Genomic DNA, 23781 nt, shown 5'->3' with positions numbered 1-23781 from the left:
TTATTATGTACTGTACATAATTGTGTGCTATACTTTTATCTGACTAACAGCACAGCAGGTTTGTTTACCCCAGTATCATACCATACTTATGTATTACCATAAGGCATGAGTAATGCTTTGTGCTCTTACATTGTTGTGGTTACAACTTCATTAGGGGAAAGGAAATTTTCACCTCCTTTATAATTTTTTTATAAATTTTTATTAGGATATATTCATTATATGGGGGGATTCATAATGACATTTCCAATTAGGCTTATATTGTACATTAGTTAGACCATCCCCATTGTCTCTCCCCCTCAACCCTCTCTCTGTCCCACGTAAAACAATTGCAAGAGGTTTCTTTGTTCTATTTCATATAGGTATATGAAGTACATCAACCATATACCCTCACCTTAATCTCCTTCATTCACTTTCCTCCCTCCCACGATTACCCCCACATACACTGTACCTATTTTATAGTCCTGTCTTTCATTATTAATATTTAAGTTGATGTTCAAAGAGGTTTCTCAATGGGTCCCATTGTGGGTATACTTTACTTTCATTCATCCAACCCCTTCCATCACTCTACCTTATTCCTTCTCCTCCCACCCCCCATTTTCAACAGCTTCAAAACACACCTTTGTGTCCTCTACCTTCACAGATGTTATGTTTTACAATATTACTGATGCTGTATCATTATTTTTTCCTTTCCCTCTTTCTCTACTATTATAAAGATGTTCTACATATGAGTTTGTATATGATCATGCTTGTTTTTGTGTATATGTTTATCTTTAGGATCTATCTCCCACAAATGAGAGAGGGACCACTGTTGTGTAAGTAGACCATCATTAACTGAAACATCTTTATGTTGCACATGACTATGCTTCTTGTTATGTAACAGAATACTACACTATAACTATATGCAAATAGAATAATATACATTCTGTGTACCATTATTTGGGAAAAAAAGTAGGTTGCAATGATAAATCAAGTATTTCAAATTTTCAAGTTACAAAATATGTGTTAGTTTTCTGTGTAGTTTTCATAGAACAGATTCTGGAAATGTTAAGAATGCTTACCTCTTGGTAGCAAAATTATTGACTGCCTTTGTTTTAATTGTTTTAAATTTTTTTTATTTAATGGAGGTCCCAGCCTAATGCTACCTTTATAAAAGGACTTAAAGATCAGAACTACCTTCTTGTTTTGATCAAATAGTCTGTATTCTGTTTTCTTTCTTGCCTGGAGAATCTTTAGGAAGTGAAGTGCACTGTGATAGACCTGGTCTCTTTATCTAGAAAATAGAAATGCTAAAAATGAAATGTAGCCTTTCAATTTTACAAGGCAGTTTGGAGGATAGGACAGGGGAATGCATGGGGAAGTATGTTGCAAATTGCAGAATACTACACACATACCATGGAGACTAAGATGAGAAAAGGAGGGACAAAGAGGAGAAAGGAGCAATGACTTCTTATAACTGAGATAAAAGAAAATGAATGTGACCAATGGTAATATTTGGAGACATCATTGTAACAATTTTTCTTTTAAGAAATGTAAACTTTGTATGGTGGAATTTCGGAAATTATGTGGCATTAGTCGAGACATTTTCATTCCTGTCATTAGGTTATAAAGAGATGGCATGAGCCTCCTAATGAATTAGTCAGGGTTTCTGTTCATTGTTTCTTTATGCAGAGGATGGTAGGAGAAAAATATATGTCCTCACTTTCCAGCCTAAGAAACACTCTGAGGTTATTTGAATGGTTTATGGGGGAAGTGACTGAAGCAATAAATACTTAAATGAATTATTTTAATAAAACCTAGTTAAAACACAAATGAAAACATACTGAATCATAATAATTTATTTCAAAAGCCATAGCAATCTACATGCCCTTTTGACCAAGTCAATTTCCTTTATGTCTGACCTTCAGTGCCTTCAATTTGTTAAATCAGGGTGTCAACCAAATCATCCCATAAGTTATTAAACAGTAAAGTTTCATGAGTCTCAGGTTCTATATATTCTATGCATACAGATTCTGTATAGATTATATAAATATATTCTTCTCTTCTGTATACATGCAAAATAAGAGTGAGCTAAATGGTCACCTTATTAGTTTCAAAGATATTCTGTTGACTGCCTTGCTCACTTGCTAATTGGTTTGGCTAAAAATATTTTTATGTAATATTATTATTCTGTTTTACCTAGGGAAAGTTATTTAAACTTCCACGTTTTTGTTTTGAATTGAGGCTGGGAATAAGTGAATGCATACTTCGGAGGGTCATTGTGAAGTTACATAAGATACTACACAAAAAATACCTGGTGGTACCTAGCACAGGCTATATGTGCAATGAAAATTAAGTGGTACAATTAATCTGGAAAGTTTAAGTTTCTCCTTAAATTTAGTAGCTTCTGTGACAATACTATCATTAAAATGTGAAGTGTGACTCAGATACCTGTTTCTTAGTAGAAAATTCTCTACAGAACTATATCTTACATTATCTAAAGAATGCTGTGTTCTTCCACTAAATTCCAAGTAGCTCAAAAGGTCCTACTCTCAAGACTAGATTTAGTTTCATTGCAGTATACACAAGCTAAATTCATACTAAAGTTACAAATGTAATAAAATAAACCCAAAATAATGTAATTTTTAACAAAATGATAGCGCATTTTATTAACACTTTTTTTGCTGCAACGAAATGACAGTCCACATCTCTTATTCAACACAACAAAAGTTATGGTCACATGATATCACTGTGAGACACAAAGCAAAAGTACTTTTATTTTTTTAAGGTCAGAAATTGTTTGCATGTTTAGACAAACTTTATGTTTATATTTGCAGTAGGAGGGCCTCCAGTCACTAGCACAATACAATGAACAGATCAAATATCCAGAACAAATAATACACCAATAATATTTTGCTCTGAATTGGGAATGCATTATTCTCATTTTAGAACATTATAAAGAGATCTGATGTTAACTTTTTAAAAATGAAAGTCATTCCAACCACCCAAATAGCTACCACAAGCAAAATGAAGATAATATACAGACAGGAAATTTATGCATTGCACTTATTGCTCGGTACACAAATGTTGCAATTCCCATTGAGTTATATTAAGAAATGACAAGCAAAATGCCTCTTCCCCATCTAAAATTCTAGACTCTATGAAAGTAGAAATTGCAATCCCCTAACCCGACATTAGGTGTATGCTATTTTTGGTTTTGTGTGAAAATTGTTTATTATGTTTTTGTGTGTGTATGGATATGTATAAGATATACAGATATATATAGATATAATTTTCATATAATTTTTATCTATATATTTAAGACAAAAATCTCTTAAATGGGATTTTAAATAATAAAATTGTCTACTTACAATATCGCTATTAAGTTTATCTTTTCATATTATATATAGCTCTGTGGCACAAGTTTCATATAGCTTTAATTATTAAGGACGAAGGATATCTAAACCATTTTCTTTCTTTTGTTGTTAATATTGCATTTTAAGGGCTCTATCTTCATAGTAAATTTTCATTAGATTCTGTATGGTATACATATATCTTTTTTCCTAATGCAAGTTACAACCAGTACAAAGTTGTAATAAAAAATACATTGAAGTCTATTTTTATAATTTTTTGCAAAAAAGTTATGTGATATACTACATGAAAAGTTGAATTTATTGAAATGTGAAGTGTTTCATACTGTCAGGTAACAAATGGAAGAACATGAAGCATACCCCTTTACTTTACAAGTTCTCTTTCACAAAAATAAGTGTTTGTGCCCAAGCATTTCATATAAACACTGCAAGATATTCCTTTTGAGGATCACAAAATATCCCACATTATGCAACTCCAGTAACTGTTCAGTACATTTTGCTAAGCTTTTAATACATAATATACTTCTCCAATTGAGAGATACGTTAGCTCCACAATTTACATTTAATAAATGTTACCAACACCTGATGCAACCGATTTAACAGTTTCATTATTTTTTAAAACAGGACTTCTGTATGATATCTTGCAATTCAGTGTAATAAATACATAAGTGCATTTTGCATGATCAAGTAGCTTTGGCTTCCTAAATTCTGTAGGATGAGATGTGCCGACTGTTAAGAGTTGTGCTTATTAAATGGTGATGAGTTTTAGGTCATATGAATCCAATGAATCGCTACTTGTTTCTACAATGAACCAGTAAATCACAAACGCAAGAATGAATAACTTGAATGGAAATGATGTAACTTCACAACTTCTACAGATTGCAATTGATGGTAATTTCATGGGTTTGTTTCTTTTCATGGGTTTGTCATTTTTACAGCAAGAATTGCCTGGTTGATATGTTTACATGTTTACACCACATTTTTTTAAAGTTTTTGTGCAATCACAATTAATTTAATCACAAACACTAAAAATAAATCCAGCAATTAGTTCTGTTATGAATAATCATCTCGGTCCTTATAGGTATATGTATCTTGTACCTCTTCTTGTACAAATTCCTCTTTCTTTTCCCAACCATTGGGCCAACCTCCATTGGCCTGTGTTGTGGCACCATAAGATTTTGTGGTACCATAATTTATATAATTCTGAGTAATGTCCCCTGTTTCTTCATCAAGTTCATCTTCATGGATGAAGCCACATTTTTCTTCACTTGTCTCCTCAGGGTCTGCCCAGGGTTGTTTCTCCCCTGAGGCAAATATTGCATAAAATATAACTCCACCATAGTGGACAAGGGCAGCAATCAGGAAGACATACTGCCACTCTTCACGTGACTGTGGTGACAAAAAAAAGTTACTATGAGATCAAGGGTAAACACAACAAGGGGATTGGACTTTGATCACATGATAAAGCGAGAGCACACAAGGGAGGGGTGAGGATAGGTAAGACACCTAAAAAACTAGATAGCATTTGTTGCCCTCAATGCAGAGAAACTAATGCAGATACCTTAAAAGCAACAGAGGCCAACAGGAGAAGGGGACCAGGAACTAGAGAAAAGGTTAGTTCTAGAAGAGTTAACCTATAAGGTAACACACATGTACAGCAAATCAATGCGAGTCAACTCCCTGTATAGCTATCCTTATCTCAACTAGCAAAAACCCTTGTTCCTTCCTATTATTGCTTACACTCTCTCTTCAACAAAATTAGAGATAAGGGCAATTAGTTTCTGCCTGGTAGTGAGAGGGTAAGGAGGGAGAGGGAGGGGGTGGCGGGGGAGGGAGAGGTTTGAGAAAGGGGGGAGAAAAGACCCAAACATTGTATGCACATATGAATAAAAGAAAAAAAATGGTACTATGAGAATAAACGCCTGAAAATCCTAACATTTTCTCCTAATGCTCCACATGACACTTTTCATGAAACACTGTCTTTGGAGAAATCGAGATTCTAATTATGTAAAGCAAATACTTTTATAGAAACTTTCTATAAAACTGTTTATTTCATTATTTATTTTAAGCTAGATGTTTGGAAATAAAATTTCAAATATATCTATAGCTTGATGATTTTTTAAGATATTAATAATCTGTTTTTTGTTTCCATTGATTTAGCTATAGAAAAAAAATAAGTGTGTTCTTATGTAGCCCAGGCTGGCCTGGAACTCAAGATTCTCCTGCCGCTACCTCTCAAGTGCTAAGATTATAGGCGTGTACCACCATACCTGGTTCTCCATTGATTTATTGTTTTAAACTCACTCTTTTTGTTTATTTCCTTTGTTAAGCCATAATTTTGAAGTACTACACTTACATACTATTATTAATATTCTCCCATGGACAACTCCAATGGAGTCTAAATTGATGTGTACAAATAAATCTGAGAAAACTTCTGTTTAATAACTTAGGGTGGAAAGGCTTTTATGTCACAATAGGTAAATCAGCAATATCTAATAGGTACAAGGCTCTAGGTTCAATATCCAGTACTGAAAAATAAGTAGGTATTAGAAAGGTTCTGAGAAATATCTTGCTTATTGATTGGGGGGAAGTGGATTTTTTCAGAGATCCTAGAGAGATATTTTCTTCTGGGCCTCCTTTATCTTTCTTACTTAGAAGTGTGGTGACTAAACTAGAAACACATGCAGGGGAGAGCATAGTAATTCTTTCTTACGCATGACAGAGATCTTCTACAGTTTATAATCTTTCTTACCTTATTCTTTGTCATCGCACCAACAATAATAGGACAAACCATTCCTGACAATGTGCCAACACCATTTGAAATGCCCATTAAGATACTGGCGTATCTTGGAGCAATATCCAAGTGGTTAACATTGAAGCCTGAAATACACACGTAACTTTGACTTAGGTAATCTTAAAGGTCTTAGAAGTAAGTGACTATAGAACATCATTATATAACTCTTTAAAAGATACAGAATACATAGCATGTGCCATGTTTTGATTGCTTTGCTTGAGGGTATAATGGGATGGAATGAGGTATGATTTCTTATTCAATAGTTAATATGTGATATTTATTCCACAGAGTGAAGAAAGTATTCTCTTGTCAGAACAACCAAGCAAACAATAATAATGAAGAAAGAAACAGTAAGAAGAGAGAAAAATGAGTAGTACCGAATCTAAATAATTTCTTCTAAATGTTGTGTTTGACTGTTAAATGGTTAAATGTCTATCTATCTATCTAGCTACATATATACATATAGTCACTAATAAAGATCAGAATATCACATATACAAAAGCCATGTATCTTACCAGATATAGCAAATCCACTGAATCCTACTGCAAGTACCAAGAATGAAATGGCTACCCCTCTAGTATGAGAATAGCCAACAACCAGAAGCAGTGTGGCTTCCATGCCAAAACCTTTGGAAGAAAGCACATGGAAATATTTCAAAAATTTGTATACATTTTATAGATGATCCAAAACTGCTAAAAATGTTCGTTGACATAGACATTTGGTTCAGAGAGCCTTATTAAAATTAACAATAGCAATTATTTGTATCAGAGATCACTAAGACTTTCCTTGAATTAAATAAAAAATAACACAAAAGATAACCTAAAGTATCATGATAGTAATGGTTAAGTTAGTTAAAATAAGTACAAATGACATTATTATTCAATGATTTAAAACTAATTGTTATGAAGATTTGAAAACAGGAAAATGACTAGAAATCAACAATGAAGGCATAAATTGAACTGCATCTGAGCAGTTCCATGCATTTAGAACCATTACCCACCTACATAGTCCAGAACCTATTGACCTAGAAGCATTTCCTTGTTGCCATGGGTGCACTTACCACCACAATTCATGATCTTTCTCACTGTAGTAGTTGAAAGAATTTGCTTGCTTCTTAGGAAATCTGCAATTTGTCCTCCAATAGGTACAATGATTGTCATGACTAAGTGTGGCACAGCAGATAGCATGCCAACCTGATGAAAAATAAGAATGGAGAGAAATGTACATGACCAAAAATAAGTGAGCAATTTAATTTCCCAAGCTTTCTGAATCCATCATCAACTCTTTATGAGCAAAGAAAAGCAAAACATTGTTGCCTCAATTGACCACTTACTTACTCATTCCTAGGGTGAGGAGTAACTTCTACAGAATAGACAATGAAAGCTAAATAAATTCACTTTATACTTTTTTGTCCTCTTGAAGAAGGAAATTTTTTATTGCTGCTATGACTCAGTAAATTTTGAGTTCATCAATCAACTATTCTGAAGCTTATCACACAGTGATTCACCTTTGTCCATTTTATGTTATTAAATGTGTCATTTAAGAACGTAAGACTGCATTTAAAAATTAATTTTAATTCATAAGGCTAAAACTGCATATGCATTTAATATATAAATCTATTCATATATGCCTTAAGAGTTTTGTAAGATTGATTTAATTTCTATACAGTAAAAGTCCTGATAATGCAATTCAGTTCTTCAAGTTTTGGTATTTTCTGCCAAACATCAACATGTGGACACATTGTCATACATTGGTATACAGTTTCTGAACTGATTTCATAACAATTAGCACAATCTACAACCTAACCCACAAACATCATTTCCACATGTTTCAACTATTAATTATGTACAAAGCACTGTTATGTAGGTATTATGGGGGCACAAAGCACAAATAAAATGCATTAAATTGTATATTACTATATATATGGATATAGAAAATTTGATTGTAAAAATATCAAGAAGTTTCTAAGTTTACTTTGAAGCATAATTTTTGGTATAGGTAAGGTATAGGTATAGGTGCTTATTATTTATATTTAAATACATCTTTCCAATTAGATTTTTGAAGGTATGAAACAAGGTCTCCCTTTTGTTTTATAGTGATGTATAGTGTGCTGTAATGATCAGTGACTTGAGTCATTGTGATGACTAACCAAGATAGCAAATGGCACTCTGGTAAGCTTAACTGTTCAGGCTGGTTAGCGCTCTCTTCCACCCAAGATGGAAGCATCTGGAGCTCTTAACCCATATGCTTAACACCAATGTCAACCAAGAAAGAAAAATGGAATAAAATTAGATGATATATGTGAATGTACTTAGTTTAGTCCAAAACTTGGCATTTAGTAGGGGCTCGACACATGTGAATTAAATAAAGTTGTAAAATAAACTGACATTGGGGCAAACATTTTTTTAAGAATAGTGTCTTGAAAAAAAATACACTGGCTTTTTATTCTTAGTTGCAGTAGATAGATTTCAAACAATCCATGTGTAGAAAGAACATATTTTTAAATAATACATATGAAGCCCACTAGGTATGGATTTACATAGAATTATATGCCGTGTTTTTGATATTCATAAGTGCAGGCAAAATCTTGGGAGTGGCTGCATTTTCTATGTCCACAAAATTGGCTTGCATTTTGATTCAGTATCTGAAAAAATTCTTCTCTTTTGTTATTTTTCAGGTAGGCTTGCTGCCCAAGGCCACGCTCAGACTGTGATTTTCCTATCTACACCTCCTATCTGGGATTACAGATGTGCACCACTCTTTTAATCTTACTCTTTCTGCAAATGGATTTGTGCAAAACACTGTGGAAAATTCAAAGAGCTAACCAGGTAAGAGAAGATTAGAAAATTTTAGAGTACTGATTTAGTATTTGAAGTTGTGGAGTGTCCTAGTTTCTTAGGCAGTATGTGGATAGTATATATGTAACTTCAACAGGATCACATAAGTTTCAAAACCTCATGAAAGTTATTCAAGTGTTGTCTCAGATGTGGTTACATAAAAAGCAATCATTCATCACTTGATGAGAATGATCAAAGTTTTCTTAGAGTGTCAGTATCTAATGATAACCACATGGGAATTTTTCGTTATTTTAATTTATTCTGCATAGAAATTCCAGATCCTCAGACTTTGGTCCTCCTTTCCTCTGTTTCTCTAGTAAAAGGATTGCATCTCTCTCCATCTGATACACAACAGCAAAGTCCAGCCATTCAACCTTATTTTCCTCCACAATAAATATGAAGCTCTAGAGAAACAAGGTCTCCTCTCATTTGACCATGGTCCCCATATTCTGACTTTTAAATGTGTTGCATAATCCCAGCATTGGCTTCCTCTGCTATGCCGTTCTCAAAGGGGTTGAAAAGTTTTACATATTGGTATAAGCTAATATAGATGCATGTATATGCATCAGCTAACTAACATAGTTTACTAATAGTAATTAGAACAGTTTGCTTACATAGTTACTTTGCATGCATCCACATTTTAGTTCTAATATATTACATATAACTGTACAATACAGTCAATGCATATTGTTTATATATACATATATACGTTAGTTCTGTGTTGACTGAGCCAGTGCACTTGGACTGAAGTTTAAGCCATTGTACTTGCAGTTTTATCTCTAAAACAACCAACTTAATGAAGGTTTGAGAGAACCACCTTCCGTGTCATTTATTTCATGTAAAATTTGCTGCACTTCTGAAATTGTATTTTAATATAATTATTTGTAGATAAGAAAATTGAGGCTGACCATTATTCAAAACCTGGCCCAAGATTGTACACCAATACCTTTTTGTAAAGCCTGGATTCAAAGACACATCAGCCTAAGATGCAAAGTTTCCACTCTACATCCTGCATTACCTCCTCTACACATTTTTTCAGATAAGTCAGACACTTTTATTTTTAACAAGTCTAATCATTATCTTCAGGACAATGTTTGTGTAGAATGTATCTAAAATTTATTTTTAGTTAAAGATATAATAGGTGAAATAAATAAACAACCCATCTGTATAGTTTATTTAGTTTTTCAAGATATCATTGACTCTATTCAAGCATTTTCAATTAATTGGAGATACAGGGCTAACATGACTGCACAGTTTCATTAACATCAGCTGGCTCCTTCTCTCTCCTCCCGCACATGAAACCTGACTTTATTAATAGCCTCTCAGTGTCATATTTGTCCTAGATTATGAAAATGGACTCACACCTCCAGCAGTCTTTGTTGAGAAGTGTAACACCTCGCAGTGCTCCCAAAGGCTGCCCTGCAATGTTTGATCAGCTCCTGAGAGAAGAGCCCTGTCTAAAACAGCCATTCTTCTCAGAGATAGAGGAAACAGTTTCCTTAGAAACAGGATTACAAAAGAGCTTTTAGAATAGCTACTCCTGAACTCAGATTTTCTTCAGTTCCAGGCCTCATACAGTCTTTCAAGTACAGACATAATATGAATAGTGAGAGCCCAGCTGGACTTACGTAACAACCTGGAGAGAAATGGCGAGACCATTACCAGCACAGCCAAATGTGTTCAGGCCTAAGCAAAGGGCTTGGCACAGAACTGGCACTCAATACATACTTAATGCATGAATTCTACGGTTTACCTGAATTTTAATACTAAAGAGAATTAAAATAAAAATCTAATGACATGGCCTTAACTTGATTTTGGCACTTATTACTAGTATGACTGTAGGTAATTTAAATCATTTCCCTAGTTTCTGTTTCACCATCAGCTGAATAGAAATGATGATGGCTATGTAACTGATCAGCTAAATCAAGTTGGTCATGAAGACAAAACTTCCAATCCCTACATATAGTCATATTTTAAAGTTTGTTTACCCTTATAGAAAAATCTGAGAGTTATTTTATTTCCATAGCTATGCATAGTACTCAGCATGTTGTGGTATAATTGGAAATTTAGTTTTTTGTCTACACCACCATGCCTGGGGATAGAAAACCATGATTTTATTTCTGAATCTAGCAGCAAATTTCATATATTATATTCAACAAATGCTTGTTAAATTAATAAATCAGATGAATATCATGTCTGAAGATTTTTTTACTTTATTTAGATTGCTAACCTTACATTTTTTAACTGGACAGGTCTCTGAGAATATTGAAGGATTAGACTTGTAATTATCTAAGTACAATTCCATTTGAATAGCATACCTTTTTGTCCATCCACACCAATTGAGATGTAAGCTACATGAAGACAGAGACCAGACTGTTCTGTCCAGATTCCCAGCACTAGACAGCAATTTCTACCAAATGATAGGATACAGAAAAGTACTCAATACCTTCCTTATTCTCTATTTCCCAACATTTATTTGTTAAGTAAATAAATGATAACTCATGAAGGCTAGAAAAATGAACTCTTGGCAATAGACTCTAATACAAAAATTATCCACTATTTAAATAAGGTTAATTTTTACATACCTTGCTGATTTCAAATCCAAACACTTCCTCAAAATATGCTGGCTGACTAATAAGCAATAAATAAAAAGTCCAACTTCTACAGAAGTTTGCAACAATTATTGCATAGACTGGCATAGATGTAAAAAATTTCCTCCATGGAGTCTTGAATTTCTGAAATCCCAAAAAGAGTTATTCTGAATACTTTAAATATTTTTTAATAAATTGGATGAGTGCTTTGTGTTTTGCATTTTCAGGACACACATGATGGAGCATGAATAGGAAGTAGGCAGGAAGAAATGAATTGATAATAACAACCACCCAGTTAATATTAACTGTATGAATAATCATTGGAAGGGAAAAATAAAAGATCAACCTCTTCTTGTGATTAAATTAAAGCCTCAAAAATATGCAAAAGTCCATATTTACAGAAAATTAATTTGAAAAGCATATTTTTCATTAGTTTTTTCAGCTACTTCTCACTGCCTCATCAGCAACCTTGTGATTGTCCAAAATATTTTATTTAAATGTTGAAAATTAAATGTATTTGGAGCCAGGGAAGATGGAAAATTTAAGAATACAGTATTCTAGATCCTCTCTGAAGTCACTTATGTCATTACCTATCTATAAGTTCTCTTGATAGCTACAGCTCTCAATCCATTTTGTGACACTGGAGTGCAACACCCCAGCACTCACCACTTGTTTTTGAGTAGCTACCTTAGAAATTATCAGGCCACTCACAGAAAGAAACAGGAGGGGAAAGCTAGTGCTGATCTGTCTACAATGTATGGACTTAAAAATAAAAACATGGAACTTTTACTTGTGAATGATATCTAACATGAGATTGTTCTTATTTATTAAAGGTCAAGATATGTACCAAAAATGGGTGGCAAACATTTGTCTATGATGGGAAGTCAAAGACACGTGTTCTCTAACAAATGAAATAGACACATAGTTGAAAGCAAATGCACTTAGAATGAGGGGAGGACATTAAAAAATTTGAGCAGATGTAACATGTGTATAGGGTCTTTGTTCCTAGACCAGTGCATCATATCTTCCAACTTGAGCATAAAGAAATGGAATGACTGGTAAAGATGCTGAATTACTGAACCTGTCTATGTACACTGCTCATGAAAACTAGTTTTTTCTTTTTTCAAATATAAGATAATATTTATTAATTTTTGCACATGCATATTAATGTCACATGGGGTAAAATGTTTACATTATTGAAATAGAACTATATTTTCTCTGTGTTTAGGAAAATCCTAAGAAGTCAAATCATGAGAAAGCTTCACAAAATTATTTTTTAACACTTTGTATTCATAATAATTTTAAAAATGATGACTTTTTTATAAGAAGATTAAAATATATTTAATTATGTAAGCTCTCTATTACTAGCATTCTAATGCTTTGATAATTCCTAAATCATATGTAACAAGTGCACATGAATAAACCCCACATTTAGAATATTCAGTAGGCAAATTAGTCTGTTTTGTGACTGATTTGAAATTATCTATAATTCAAAATTCATTAATTTTGATTGAATTTGTTTAAACTGTGGACCCATACTGAACTATTTTTTTAATTTGCTTTGTTTTATTGTTAGAACTATAATCCAAAGCAGATTTTAACACATTTAAGAAAAGATAATGGAATAAATGAAATTATAGATGAAGTAGCAATCATTCTGAAGGGAGTCAAAGAATATAGGTGAACAAAAAAAAAGAAGTGAAAATTGATAGCAAATTAATTTATTCAATAGGGAGTTAGTTATAAAATAGTTCTTCAAGGAAAGTGAGATGGGGGAAAAGGAATAGGAATATACACCATGATAAAGTTCTTACTTCCATTGCACCTAAAAGATTTGCACTCTCTCCAATGCTCTCTTCTATGTACCTACGTTCTTCATCTGTAATAGTAGGATGCTTTGCAGGGCTCTCGTAAGATACCAAAAGCCAAAACATATACCAGACCATTCCAAAGCTTCCTGAAAGAAACAATTCAAAAGAAAGAAGTCAAAGAAAGTCATCACAAATACCTCCATTTAACATTTATATGCTGAAATGAAAGTACAATAATCTCATGACAAATTCTATATGATGGAGAATTTGAGTTTAAATTTATCCATCTGACAGCCATTTCTTCTTGTCCTTTGGAACCATATTTCAAATTTCCTGAAGGCTGGTCCTGTGGCTTTATTTCTTTGTCTATATTAGACAACATGGATACACTAGAATTGCACAATAAGTAACTATCGAATGGTATAGTTTGGAAGGTATTCATTAATCCAGCAAATATTTACTGAGTAATTCATATTCCAGGTACTAAGCTGAGAGAGATATAACAAACAAAACAAAATTCCTATCCTCAAAAAATTTTATAAGGTTTGAATCTTTTCTTACTTGTCTGCTTTGAATAAAAGTGGTCTGCATTTCTGGAGAAAAAAAAAAAAGTGCTCATTTCCCTTTCCTGTTAGCAATTCCAGATCTAGATTGTTAAATAAAATCCAAAAGAGTGTTTTAGCCTGTGGCCATATTACATGAAAAATAAGCCTCTGTAATTAACATGGTAACATTCTACATTATACGTACCTACAAACCACAATATTTTAGCACATAATATTGCCTATTGGTCATTCTTTGAGAAAATGAAAGTTATAAATTCCAAGGCCATAAAATAACTGTTTACTCATTTATCATTCTTGCCATCAAGATATGTTCTTATTGTGCAATATAAATCTGTAAGCATTAATAAAAGAATTTTAAAAGATTTATTTTGCTTTCCTAGCATCTGGACATTTCATTTTTCTCTTATACTGCTCTCTTTGCCCCTTGAGTAACAACCTAAGTGCACTTGATATCTGTAATACTTTATTTTTGCTTATTCAATTGGTAAAAGGTGCTCCCTAATACATAGCTTCTGATGTACTGTGTTCCATTTAATTACTGAACATAGAAGCAAACAGGATTTGAGGCCAGATAGTGCATGAAATTGTTGTATTATGTGGTGGTTATAGACTAGGACCCTTCCAGATTCAAATCCTGACTGTGTCACTAATTAGCTATATGATTCAATCACATGTATCTCATCTAACATAGTGAATGGTACAAATTAAGCATCCGATAAATGAAATTTCATATAATTTAGTAATAATTATCATTACCAATGAATTCATCTAAGGTGCTATATACTTGGTTAATTGCTTTGCATACATTCTTTTTCTCACTTTATCATACTATTCAAGTTTTTCTCATTAATTTTAAAACGCAAAATTGAATGTGTAACTCAAATTGACCCAATTTTTGTTACAGAGAGCAAGTAACCATGTACTCTGGTTATAATTTCAGGTTATCTAATATTTATACTTTGTATCATTTGATTATAAATATTAAATGAAATATAATTTAAAATAATACTTGTTCAAATTAGCATCATTTTTCACCAAAAAGAAATGATTAATGCTAGAGATGTATTTATCACTATAAAGTCACATCATATTCTCCATTAAGTAAAGAACTCAAGCACAAATCAAAGGACTTCATAAGCAGCCATGCAAATTGCTATCATATACCCTATAAACAAGTGCTTTTAAGCATTGTTAATCATGGATTCCTTTGAAAACCTCCCTAGGAAAAAAAAGTATACCAAATGTGGCTTACAATGTATGGCATTCATGGGTCCGAAACCTATCATTATTTATTAATTTTTCTATTATTGTTGTACTGGAGGTGCATTGTGACATTTACCAAAGTTATTACAATATAACATACTTGAATTCACCCCCTCCACCATTCTCCTTTATCTCCCCTCCCCCCTCCATTCCTGCAATAGTTTCAATAGGTCTCATTTTTCTATTTTTCATACATAATATTTATACCATATCATTTAAACTACCAAAAGAGTCCCCTTATAAAGTAACATTTGATAGCATTCTGCAAGGAGAATAATTTGCCAAAATGAGAACACTTCAAAATGAGAATGAATCAGGATAAATTTGGAAGCAGCCAGATACTGTTCTACATCACGACTTCATTAATCTTTCATATTCCCAAGCCTATATCCAAAGATGACATTAATCAGTGACAATATCTGCTGGAATCCAGCTGTCTAATTCTTCTCCTTTCCCCATTATTCAAAGTACACCTTAGAGGGAAAGACTTTAGGGATACTTTGAACTGGTAAGCATTCAGTTCCTTGTCAGCATATTTAGATTAGGGTTTCATTTTTATTTTAATATAGGATGCTTAATTGCCTTTAATGCTGGGGAAATGCAAACTAAGATGTACTCCTGTACCAGGTGATTACTGATTTTGCATCACAAAGTGGAATTGGTGCACCTTTCTACCCTTATTCAGTCCTAAAGAGGAAGAATCAAGGAAATGACCAAAAATCAAAAGTGAAAAAGAGGTATGTTGCTACCTAACCCTTTCCTTCTCAGCAAGTTTTAATCAGGAACTATTCTTTTCATAATCAAAACAGTATATTCCATATATTACAAAGTTTCTATAAGCAATACAGTTTCTTTTTAAAACAATAAATCGCAGTGCAGATAAAAATATTTGCTCTTCCCAGAATTTAAAAAAAGATTCTTAAGACAAGAAAATAAATGAGTGAACAAAGAAATACATTCAGTGATATATCTCATTGCCAGCAACCATGTTCCTCTTACCATATATGTATATATATATAAAGAAATGTTACATACCATAGACGTAAAATACTGAAGACCAGCCAGTGTATTGTACAAGAATACCAGCTAAAGGCATTGCAATCACAGCCCCAGCATAGGAACCTAAAGGAGAAGGAAGGATGGGAGGAAAATAAGTAAAATCAGCAGAAATTTTTAGTTGGTTCACACAAACTTACTTAGGTACATGTGCACTCACACAATACTACCACCAAGCACATAGATATGCCTACATATCTGTACAGAAAGCAAATAACACCCACCTATACAAGACAAAACAGAGATTTTAAAATAACAAAAGGGACTTGCTGATTGGCTTGTGTCCTATAAAACCCTTTGTTGGGCTGGCTTACCAGACACTAGAAATCTGTTCTTGAAACTCAAGTATGTATCTCCTTACAGCATAGCCACACAGTCTTAGTTTTGTATGGTTTTTTCTTTTACTTCACTTTCAAATTTATTATAGATGATTCTGAATACAGTGTTTTATATGTATAGGCAAAAATGCCAATATCTTTGCCCTATGAATTAAGCCCAAAACGTTTATGAAGTCAACATCTACAGGCAATAACATTGCTAATCCTTTATTACAGTTTAATTATAGAGGAAAATTACCAAATTTTCTATGGGTAGAATTATTTGCAGTAGTTCTAGTTTATATTCTGTTTTGGTCTGATTTGGAAAATGAATGATTTTATTGATTTACAGGTTTGATATTATAATGAAAATCATGAGCACTCTGAGGTCAAAATTACCTTAAGTCACATCATATATATATATATATATTTTTTTTTTTTTTTTGGTGATACTAAGTCATGAACTCAGGGCCTACACTTGGAGCCACTCTACCAGTCCCTTTGTGTGATGGGTTTTTTCAAGATAGGATCTCACCAACTACCTGGGCTGCCTTTGAACTTTGATCTTCCTGATCTCTACTTTCTGAGTAGCTAGGATTACAGATGTGAGTCACCTACACCCAGTTCATCATTTATCTTAAGATTTTTTTTTAAGTTAAGCATGGAAGAAAAAATTGTTTGAGATTGGCTGAAAGAGCCCTAAATTCTAAAAATTGAAGTTGAAATTAATCAATTTTATTTCTTGAAGCAACAGTAAAGTCAGTTTTGTTCCCTAAAATCAAAGTTTTACTAAACAGAAAATTATATTAATAGTACTTAGGAGAATAGTTGGAGACCATATTTATTTTAACAATGTTATTAGGCTCTACCGAAATGGATTTCAGTAGGCTCTACTGATTTGGATTTCATTAATTTTGTCCACAATAATTCTAGCATATAATTGTATAAAATACAAATTCTAATAAGCAGCTAGATTTTAGTACCAGACAAGGTTCAAAATAAAATTAATGTCTGCAAACATAAATCCATGGTCTTAATTTCTTTATATTTTTCACTTTATAAACATATTTATAAGCTGCATTATTTGTTTTGTATATATTTATATCTGATCATAAGAAAATGAAATAGTATTGAGATTCTCATGAGAATAATAAAAGCATTATAAAAACCATCCATGAATATAATAGAAAATCTAGATGAAATGGATCATCTGCTAGGAAAATACAAAGCACAGAAGAAATAGAGGGTTAAAGCACACCAATAAGAACTAAAGAAATTGAAATAGTAGTTAAAAAAACCTTTCCCCCTTCCCAAACCCAGATAGTTTAAAAGTGAGTTTACCAAACTTTTAATTTTAACCATTTTCCTAAATTTTGCCAATCATAACTACAGCTGCACACAGTACTCACCACAAAAGGAGGTGGTCGCCAACCGACTCCTCTCCAGAGGAGGAGCCCATTTGCTCCATATCCCATGACAAGCTGGGTAGGTGACACCCTGTGATGCGGAATACAAATGCTGCCATTTAAGATGCAGGGCACTGGAAAATAAGCAGGGCCCCTTCTCTAAAGCTGTTTCCTATAGGATGAAAAGCTGCTCTTCATGGGCCCTCATTGGCTCCATACAGTTCCATTTAGAAAGCTTTCAATCCATACCACATTTGTATAGTGGCCTATGGAAATGCTCCCCACCCTTCAGGTCTTTCTTCCACTCCAAATTCCTTCTGATTAAAGCAAAAAATAAGACCTGATATTAATCAATTTATCTGAAATTTTTAACAGTTTGTGAATTTGGGAGACCTTTCTGTGAGGCATTAAATCCAGTGATTCCCAAGTATAAGAAATCTATACAAGAGTAGGTGAGCTTAGATATTGGAACACACATGTCCTGGAAATAACACCTAGAATTTAAGGCATTAAATCCGCAGACTCATGGAACAAGAGCCAATCATTAGAGTAATACATGCCAAAAGAATATATTCAGTGAAATATTTCAGTGATAACTTATATCATGATTGAAGGCCAACAGGGACTTAGTAAAGAACTCCCAAGAGCCCCGGATGTAACTCAGTGGTAATGTCTGCCTAGCATAAGTCAGGCCCTGGATTTGTTTTCTAAATATCTGATCACCCAACAGTTCCAATGTTTCAAGTTTTTTTAACACTGTGTAGTACGACTTAATAAGATATATTTAGTTATAGATGAAAACAAAAATAACTTAGTGGTTCTTAATAACACACTGACTTAAAAAGATATCTTCTGGTTCCATACCTCAACAAGTCCCTGCAATATTCTAACAAAGATGACACATCCATAATGCACTCTGGCTGCTGATGGGATTAACATATTTAGAGTAGAGGTAAGAAGTATGGCAGCTCCAAAAACCCTGAAATAGAAAAGATGGGAAAACTGTTTAAACCATTTAAACTGTAGAACTAGTCTCTTGCAGACATGGTTTAGGAACAGCTAATGTGTTTCCAGCAACTGTTATCAAGTCACACATTGGATCTTTCAGTTCAATCAAAGTTGGTTGCCTCATAGAAACTCTAATTATTCCAGGAGCACGTTCAAACGCAACTGTTAAGAACATGGATTTCTGAAAGGGACCCTGATTATTATTAATCTGCTACTGAATTTATAAATGAATTTATGAAGGACTGAAGCAGAACAACTGTTTTCTATCCATCATAGACCTGTACAAATATTTCCTGTAAAAATATATGCAGTCTATTTTCTGCAGCAACCTGGTGGCTTCTCTCCACTGAGGTAAACAGTCAGGCATAAGGTGAATATTCTGTTCCATTCTTCCTCTAATGTGTCTGATGAATAGGTAAGTTTGGTTTCAGTGAAAGACAGTATTGCATGCTGAGATATGGGCGGAAAAGAATTTTTTATCCAAGTTTATCCAATACATGTGTCTTATATTATTTTGGAGGTACAGAGCATAAATTTTATTTTCTACAAATATAACTTTCTCTCATCACTGTCTATCTCCCTCTTTGAAAAGTTTTTAAGTAGTTCTGTTACAAGATAAGCTGGTGAAAAATAAATTTTACCCATTTGTTAACTTAGAATCTCTCAGCTTCTGCACTACTAACACCTCGAGCTGGATAATTCTTTGCTCTGGGGTACCTGTGTACTGTGTGATGTGCAGCAGAATCTCTGAAATTTACCCACTAGATAGATGCCTGTAGCATGCTCTCACTCACCCCTAAGATTCAATAACTAAGACTGTTGCCATCAATTGCCAAATATCCTCTGGGAGAAAAAAAATCATCCTTAGTAGAGTTGAATCAATTATATATTGTTGTTGAAAGGCCACTATTTAATGAGCATTTATTTACTTGATGGACACCAGCCTAATATTTCACATGTCATAAGTTCCACAACCACCTAGTAATGCAATTACGTAGGTATGGTTAATATGCTCTATTAAAGATAAAGAAACTAACACATATAAATAAAGACTTTTTCAAGTTGTTAATTAAGTTCAATCCAGTTTAGTCTTATTTCAAAACCAGTTGGTGTTCATGTTAAGATTAACATCTGACAATGCATATACTATATAGTTAGGAATGTATTTCAGGAATCTAACTATGAGTTTAATAATAATCTTCACACACCTACCTAGCAGGTATTGTGGTTCATGCCTGCAAATCTAGCACTTAAGAGACAGAGGCAGGAAGATCAAGATTTCAAGGCCAGCCTGGGCTACATAATGAGGCTTTGCCTCGAAAAAAAAATCTCCACAAAACCTACTTGACTTTTTTTTTTTTTAACAGTACTGGGGTTTGAATTCAGGGCTTCATGCTTACTAGGCAAGTGCTCTACCACTTGAGCCACTCCACCAGCCACAAACCTACTCAAAATCATACTTCTATTCCTGAAATAATATGTCAATAGATCACCTTCAATGTTTATTTTCCACACTTCCCCTGAATAATGTTTTAATTATATAGTCACAGGACATAGTCTAAATGCTTATATGTTCATTAATTCTTTTAACTATCCTTTTTTATTAATAGCTACCATTGTTTCTGAAAATGCATTGACTTTAACTGGTTGAGAATAAAATCCATCAAACTTTGCATAACCTCAGGTTGTTTAATTTTATATAGTTATTATTCAAATTGATTTGCAAGTATTTGAAATTCAGATTATCAAAAGTCTTGTCCTCTGTGAGAAGCCATTGTACTTTTTCTTGCCATGTAGTCAATTTGTAGGAGCTTCCCCACTCAGCATTCATTCATTCAGACTTCAAATCTTTATGAAACTATATTTGGAGTTGAATTTTATGTCAGGGAGGGCTAATATTTACAAAGCACTTACTGTACTTTTTCCATCTATATTAACACATCTAATTCTCACAGAAACTATGAGTTAGACTTTCCTCTCCTTTTATAAGGAGTAAATTGAGACAGAAAGACTGGTCAAGACAAAAGCAAGTAATAGGGCTGAGATTTGGATTCAGAGTTCTCTGGCATGAAAATCTGTGCCATCTACATGATCAGACTCTTAGAGGAAAATCAAGATGGTCCCCAGGACATTAGGAAAGGGAAACAGGGATACAAGGAACCAAGAGACAATATATGCCAATTGTCATAAAAGAAATACAAATGCAAAACAAAGGAGGGAAATATCCATTCCTGTGAGGTTGACCAGGAAGCATACTTTTCAATGGGAAACTTTCTAGCAGGGCCTTGAAAGATGAATATTTAAAAAAAAAGAAAGAACTCCAAAAAGAAGGAAGGGATCCATTAGTGTTCAAAGCTAGAAGAGGCTATGTTATGGACAGTGGTGCATCACTTAACAATAGTAATATGTTCTAAGAAATGCATCATTTGGCCATTCCGCCATTGTGCAAACAGCATGAAGTATATTTGCATGGTAAGATTGCTACATCACTAGGCAATATAATCATACGTGTATGTAGTACATCCTTGTCTGAAACATCACTATGTAACATATGACTATAACAGAAACTAGCACAAGGCAGTATTGAAAAGTACAAGCAAGAACAACTAGAATAGAATGGTGAATGAGGAGAGTTTACAGAAATATACATAGGGGGACAAGGAGGTGGAGAGTAGAGTTCATAAGTCCAGAACATCTTGGAGATGATAGAGTTTGGGGTGAATATAGGAAATGAGAGGTGATATGTCCCTAAGGTTACTAGAGTTGAAGGAGAGAAAGATATGAGTCTAGGAAGTCAAAAGTAATCAGGATCCTCATTTCAGGACAAATAATGACTTGCAGTAGTAGAAAATAGCCAAAACCACTGACAGTGAGTGACAGGGGGGAAAAGGCTGCAAAAATATGCTGTAGAATTGCTTGTATGATTCTACCATTGTCATTTAATAAGTATTTGAGTGGTAACCTCCCTAAGATTCTGATTCCTTATCTATAAATACAGCATAAATTAACAAAAAAATTAAGTGAAGGACAGGAAGGTAAAACAGGTCCTGTTGTGGGGTGAGTACCAGTGGAAAAGGAGAGGGCATAAAGAAAGGATGAAAGAAAATTATAATGGTGGAAGTATTTTGTATTCATATATGAAAATAAAACAATGAAACCTGTTGAAATTGTTCTAAGAAGGGGGAATAAAGGAGAAAGATGAAGGTGGTCAATCTAATTAAGATATATTGCAAGCATTTATGTAACTGTCACAATGTACCTCCCTGTAACACTATGATATGCTAATAATAAAAAAGAAAAGAAAAAAAAAAGAGCAGCACTACCACCACTCCTGGATATATACACAAAGGAACCTAAGTCAGCATACAATAGCAACATCTGCACACCCATGTTTATTGCAGCACTATTCACAACACCTAAGATATGGAATCAGCCTAGGTGCTCATTAACAGATGGTTGGATAAAGAAAATATGGTACATATAAGCAATGATGTACTTTTCAGTCATAAAGAATGGAATCCTGTCATTTTCAAGAAATCTAATGGAGCTGGAGAACATTATGCAAAGAGACTGGTGGAAAGGGGAGAGAGAAGAGGGCAAAACAGGGTAGTAGGGAGGGTGGAGAAGGTTAAAGCACAATATATGTATGTATAGAAATGTCACAGTAGTAACCATTAATTCATAAAATTAATAGTGCTAATGATTATAATAAAATAAATAAGAGGAATGTGTAACAGTTAAAAATAAGACAGCAGTATACATCATAGTTAAGAACAACCATTTGAACCTTGAGCTAGATTGTCTAGGTTCAATAACCACTCTATTACTCATCACTGGAGTGACCTTGAGCAGTTTATTTAACTTTCTGTTCTTCACTCCTCATCTCCAAAATGGGAACACTAACAGAATTAATGAATTATTATACATAAAGCACAAAGAAATAAGAGTGACTGACATATCATAAGCATTTAAGTGATGTTAGAACTTATACAAGGGCAATATTAATGTATTATAGCTCCTAAGACAGCTGGGAGGCTAAGTGGAGGTCTGGAGTCTGACACATAAAAATAAATCCATAAATGTAAACAAGTTAGGTGGACACAGTAATGGTCAAGGATTTTTGAATAGTTGGTGTGTGAAGTCACTTCTAGATTTTCTTCTTAACCTAGGTTGTTTGCAACCTACCAATAACAATATTAGAAAGCTACCACTGCTAGCCCTAATTCATAGATAGAGTAATCAAGACACAGTGAGCATAAACAAATTTACAGTTCATATAGACAGTAAGCTGAGAACTGTGGCTTATATTTACTGCATGTGGTTGTGGTTCCAGATACCTAATCACTAACTTCTAATATTTTCATAGCAGCAATAATGACACTAATAATATTACTAAGAGTATCAGAAGGGAAAAGGAATCCTTGTATACTGTTGTTAAAAATATAAATTAATTCAGCCACTGTAGAAATCTGTATGGAGGTTCCTTAAGAAACTAAGAACAAAACTACCACATGGTCTTACAATACCACTCCTATGCATGTATTTAAAGGAAGATAAATTAGAATACCACACACACATGTTTATAGCAACACTATTTACAATAGCCAGACTATGGAAGCAGGCTAGGTGTCCATCAACTGGTGAGTGGATAAAGAAAATGTGATATGTGACATAATGTGATATATACAATGGAGTATTTGCAGCCTTAAAATGAAATTATGTCATTTGCAGGGAAATGATCATTATGCTAAGCAAAATAAGTCAAACTGAGAAATAAAATATTGC

At 33.5% G+C, this 23781-nt stretch overlaps 1 protein-coding gene across 1 annotated transcript in view; it reads right to left on the bottom strand.

Annotated features, from left to right (window-relative positions):
- Window positions 1-2728: 2728 nt before the first annotated feature.
- Window positions 2729-23781, bottom strand: part of Slc17a6 (solute carrier family 17 member 6) — a 37422-nt gene continuing 16369 nt past the window's right edge. Inside the window, exons 4-12 of the mRNA XM_074042913.1 lie at window positions 18853-18967; window positions 17992-18079; window positions 16245-16331; window positions 13384-13526; window positions 11564-11713; window positions 7202-7334; window positions 6657-6767; window positions 6100-6227; window positions 2729-4736 (exon numbers count right to left, since the gene is read on the bottom strand). Coding sequence (XP_073899014.1) covers window positions 4401-4736; window positions 6100-6227; window positions 6657-6767; window positions 7202-7334; window positions 11564-11713; window positions 13384-13526; window positions 16245-16331; window positions 17992-18079; window positions 18853-18967 — 1291 coding nt within the window. The 3' untranslated portion in view covers window positions 2729-4400. The remainder of the gene's footprint in view (window positions 4737-6099; window positions 6228-6656; window positions 6768-7201; window positions 7335-11563; window positions 11714-13383; window positions 13527-16244; window positions 16332-17991; window positions 18080-18852; window positions 18968-23781) is intronic.

The sequence above is a fragment of the Castor canadensis genome, chromosome 1 (assembly GCF_047511655.1).
Source record: "Castor canadensis chromosome 1, mCasCan1.hap1v2, whole genome shotgun sequence".
NCBI classification, from domain to species: Eukaryota; Metazoa; Chordata; class Mammalia; order Rodentia; family Castoridae; genus Castor; species Castor canadensis.
The sequence above is the reverse complement of the archived record's forward strand: the minus strand, read 5'-3'. Positions and strand labels throughout refer to the sequence as shown.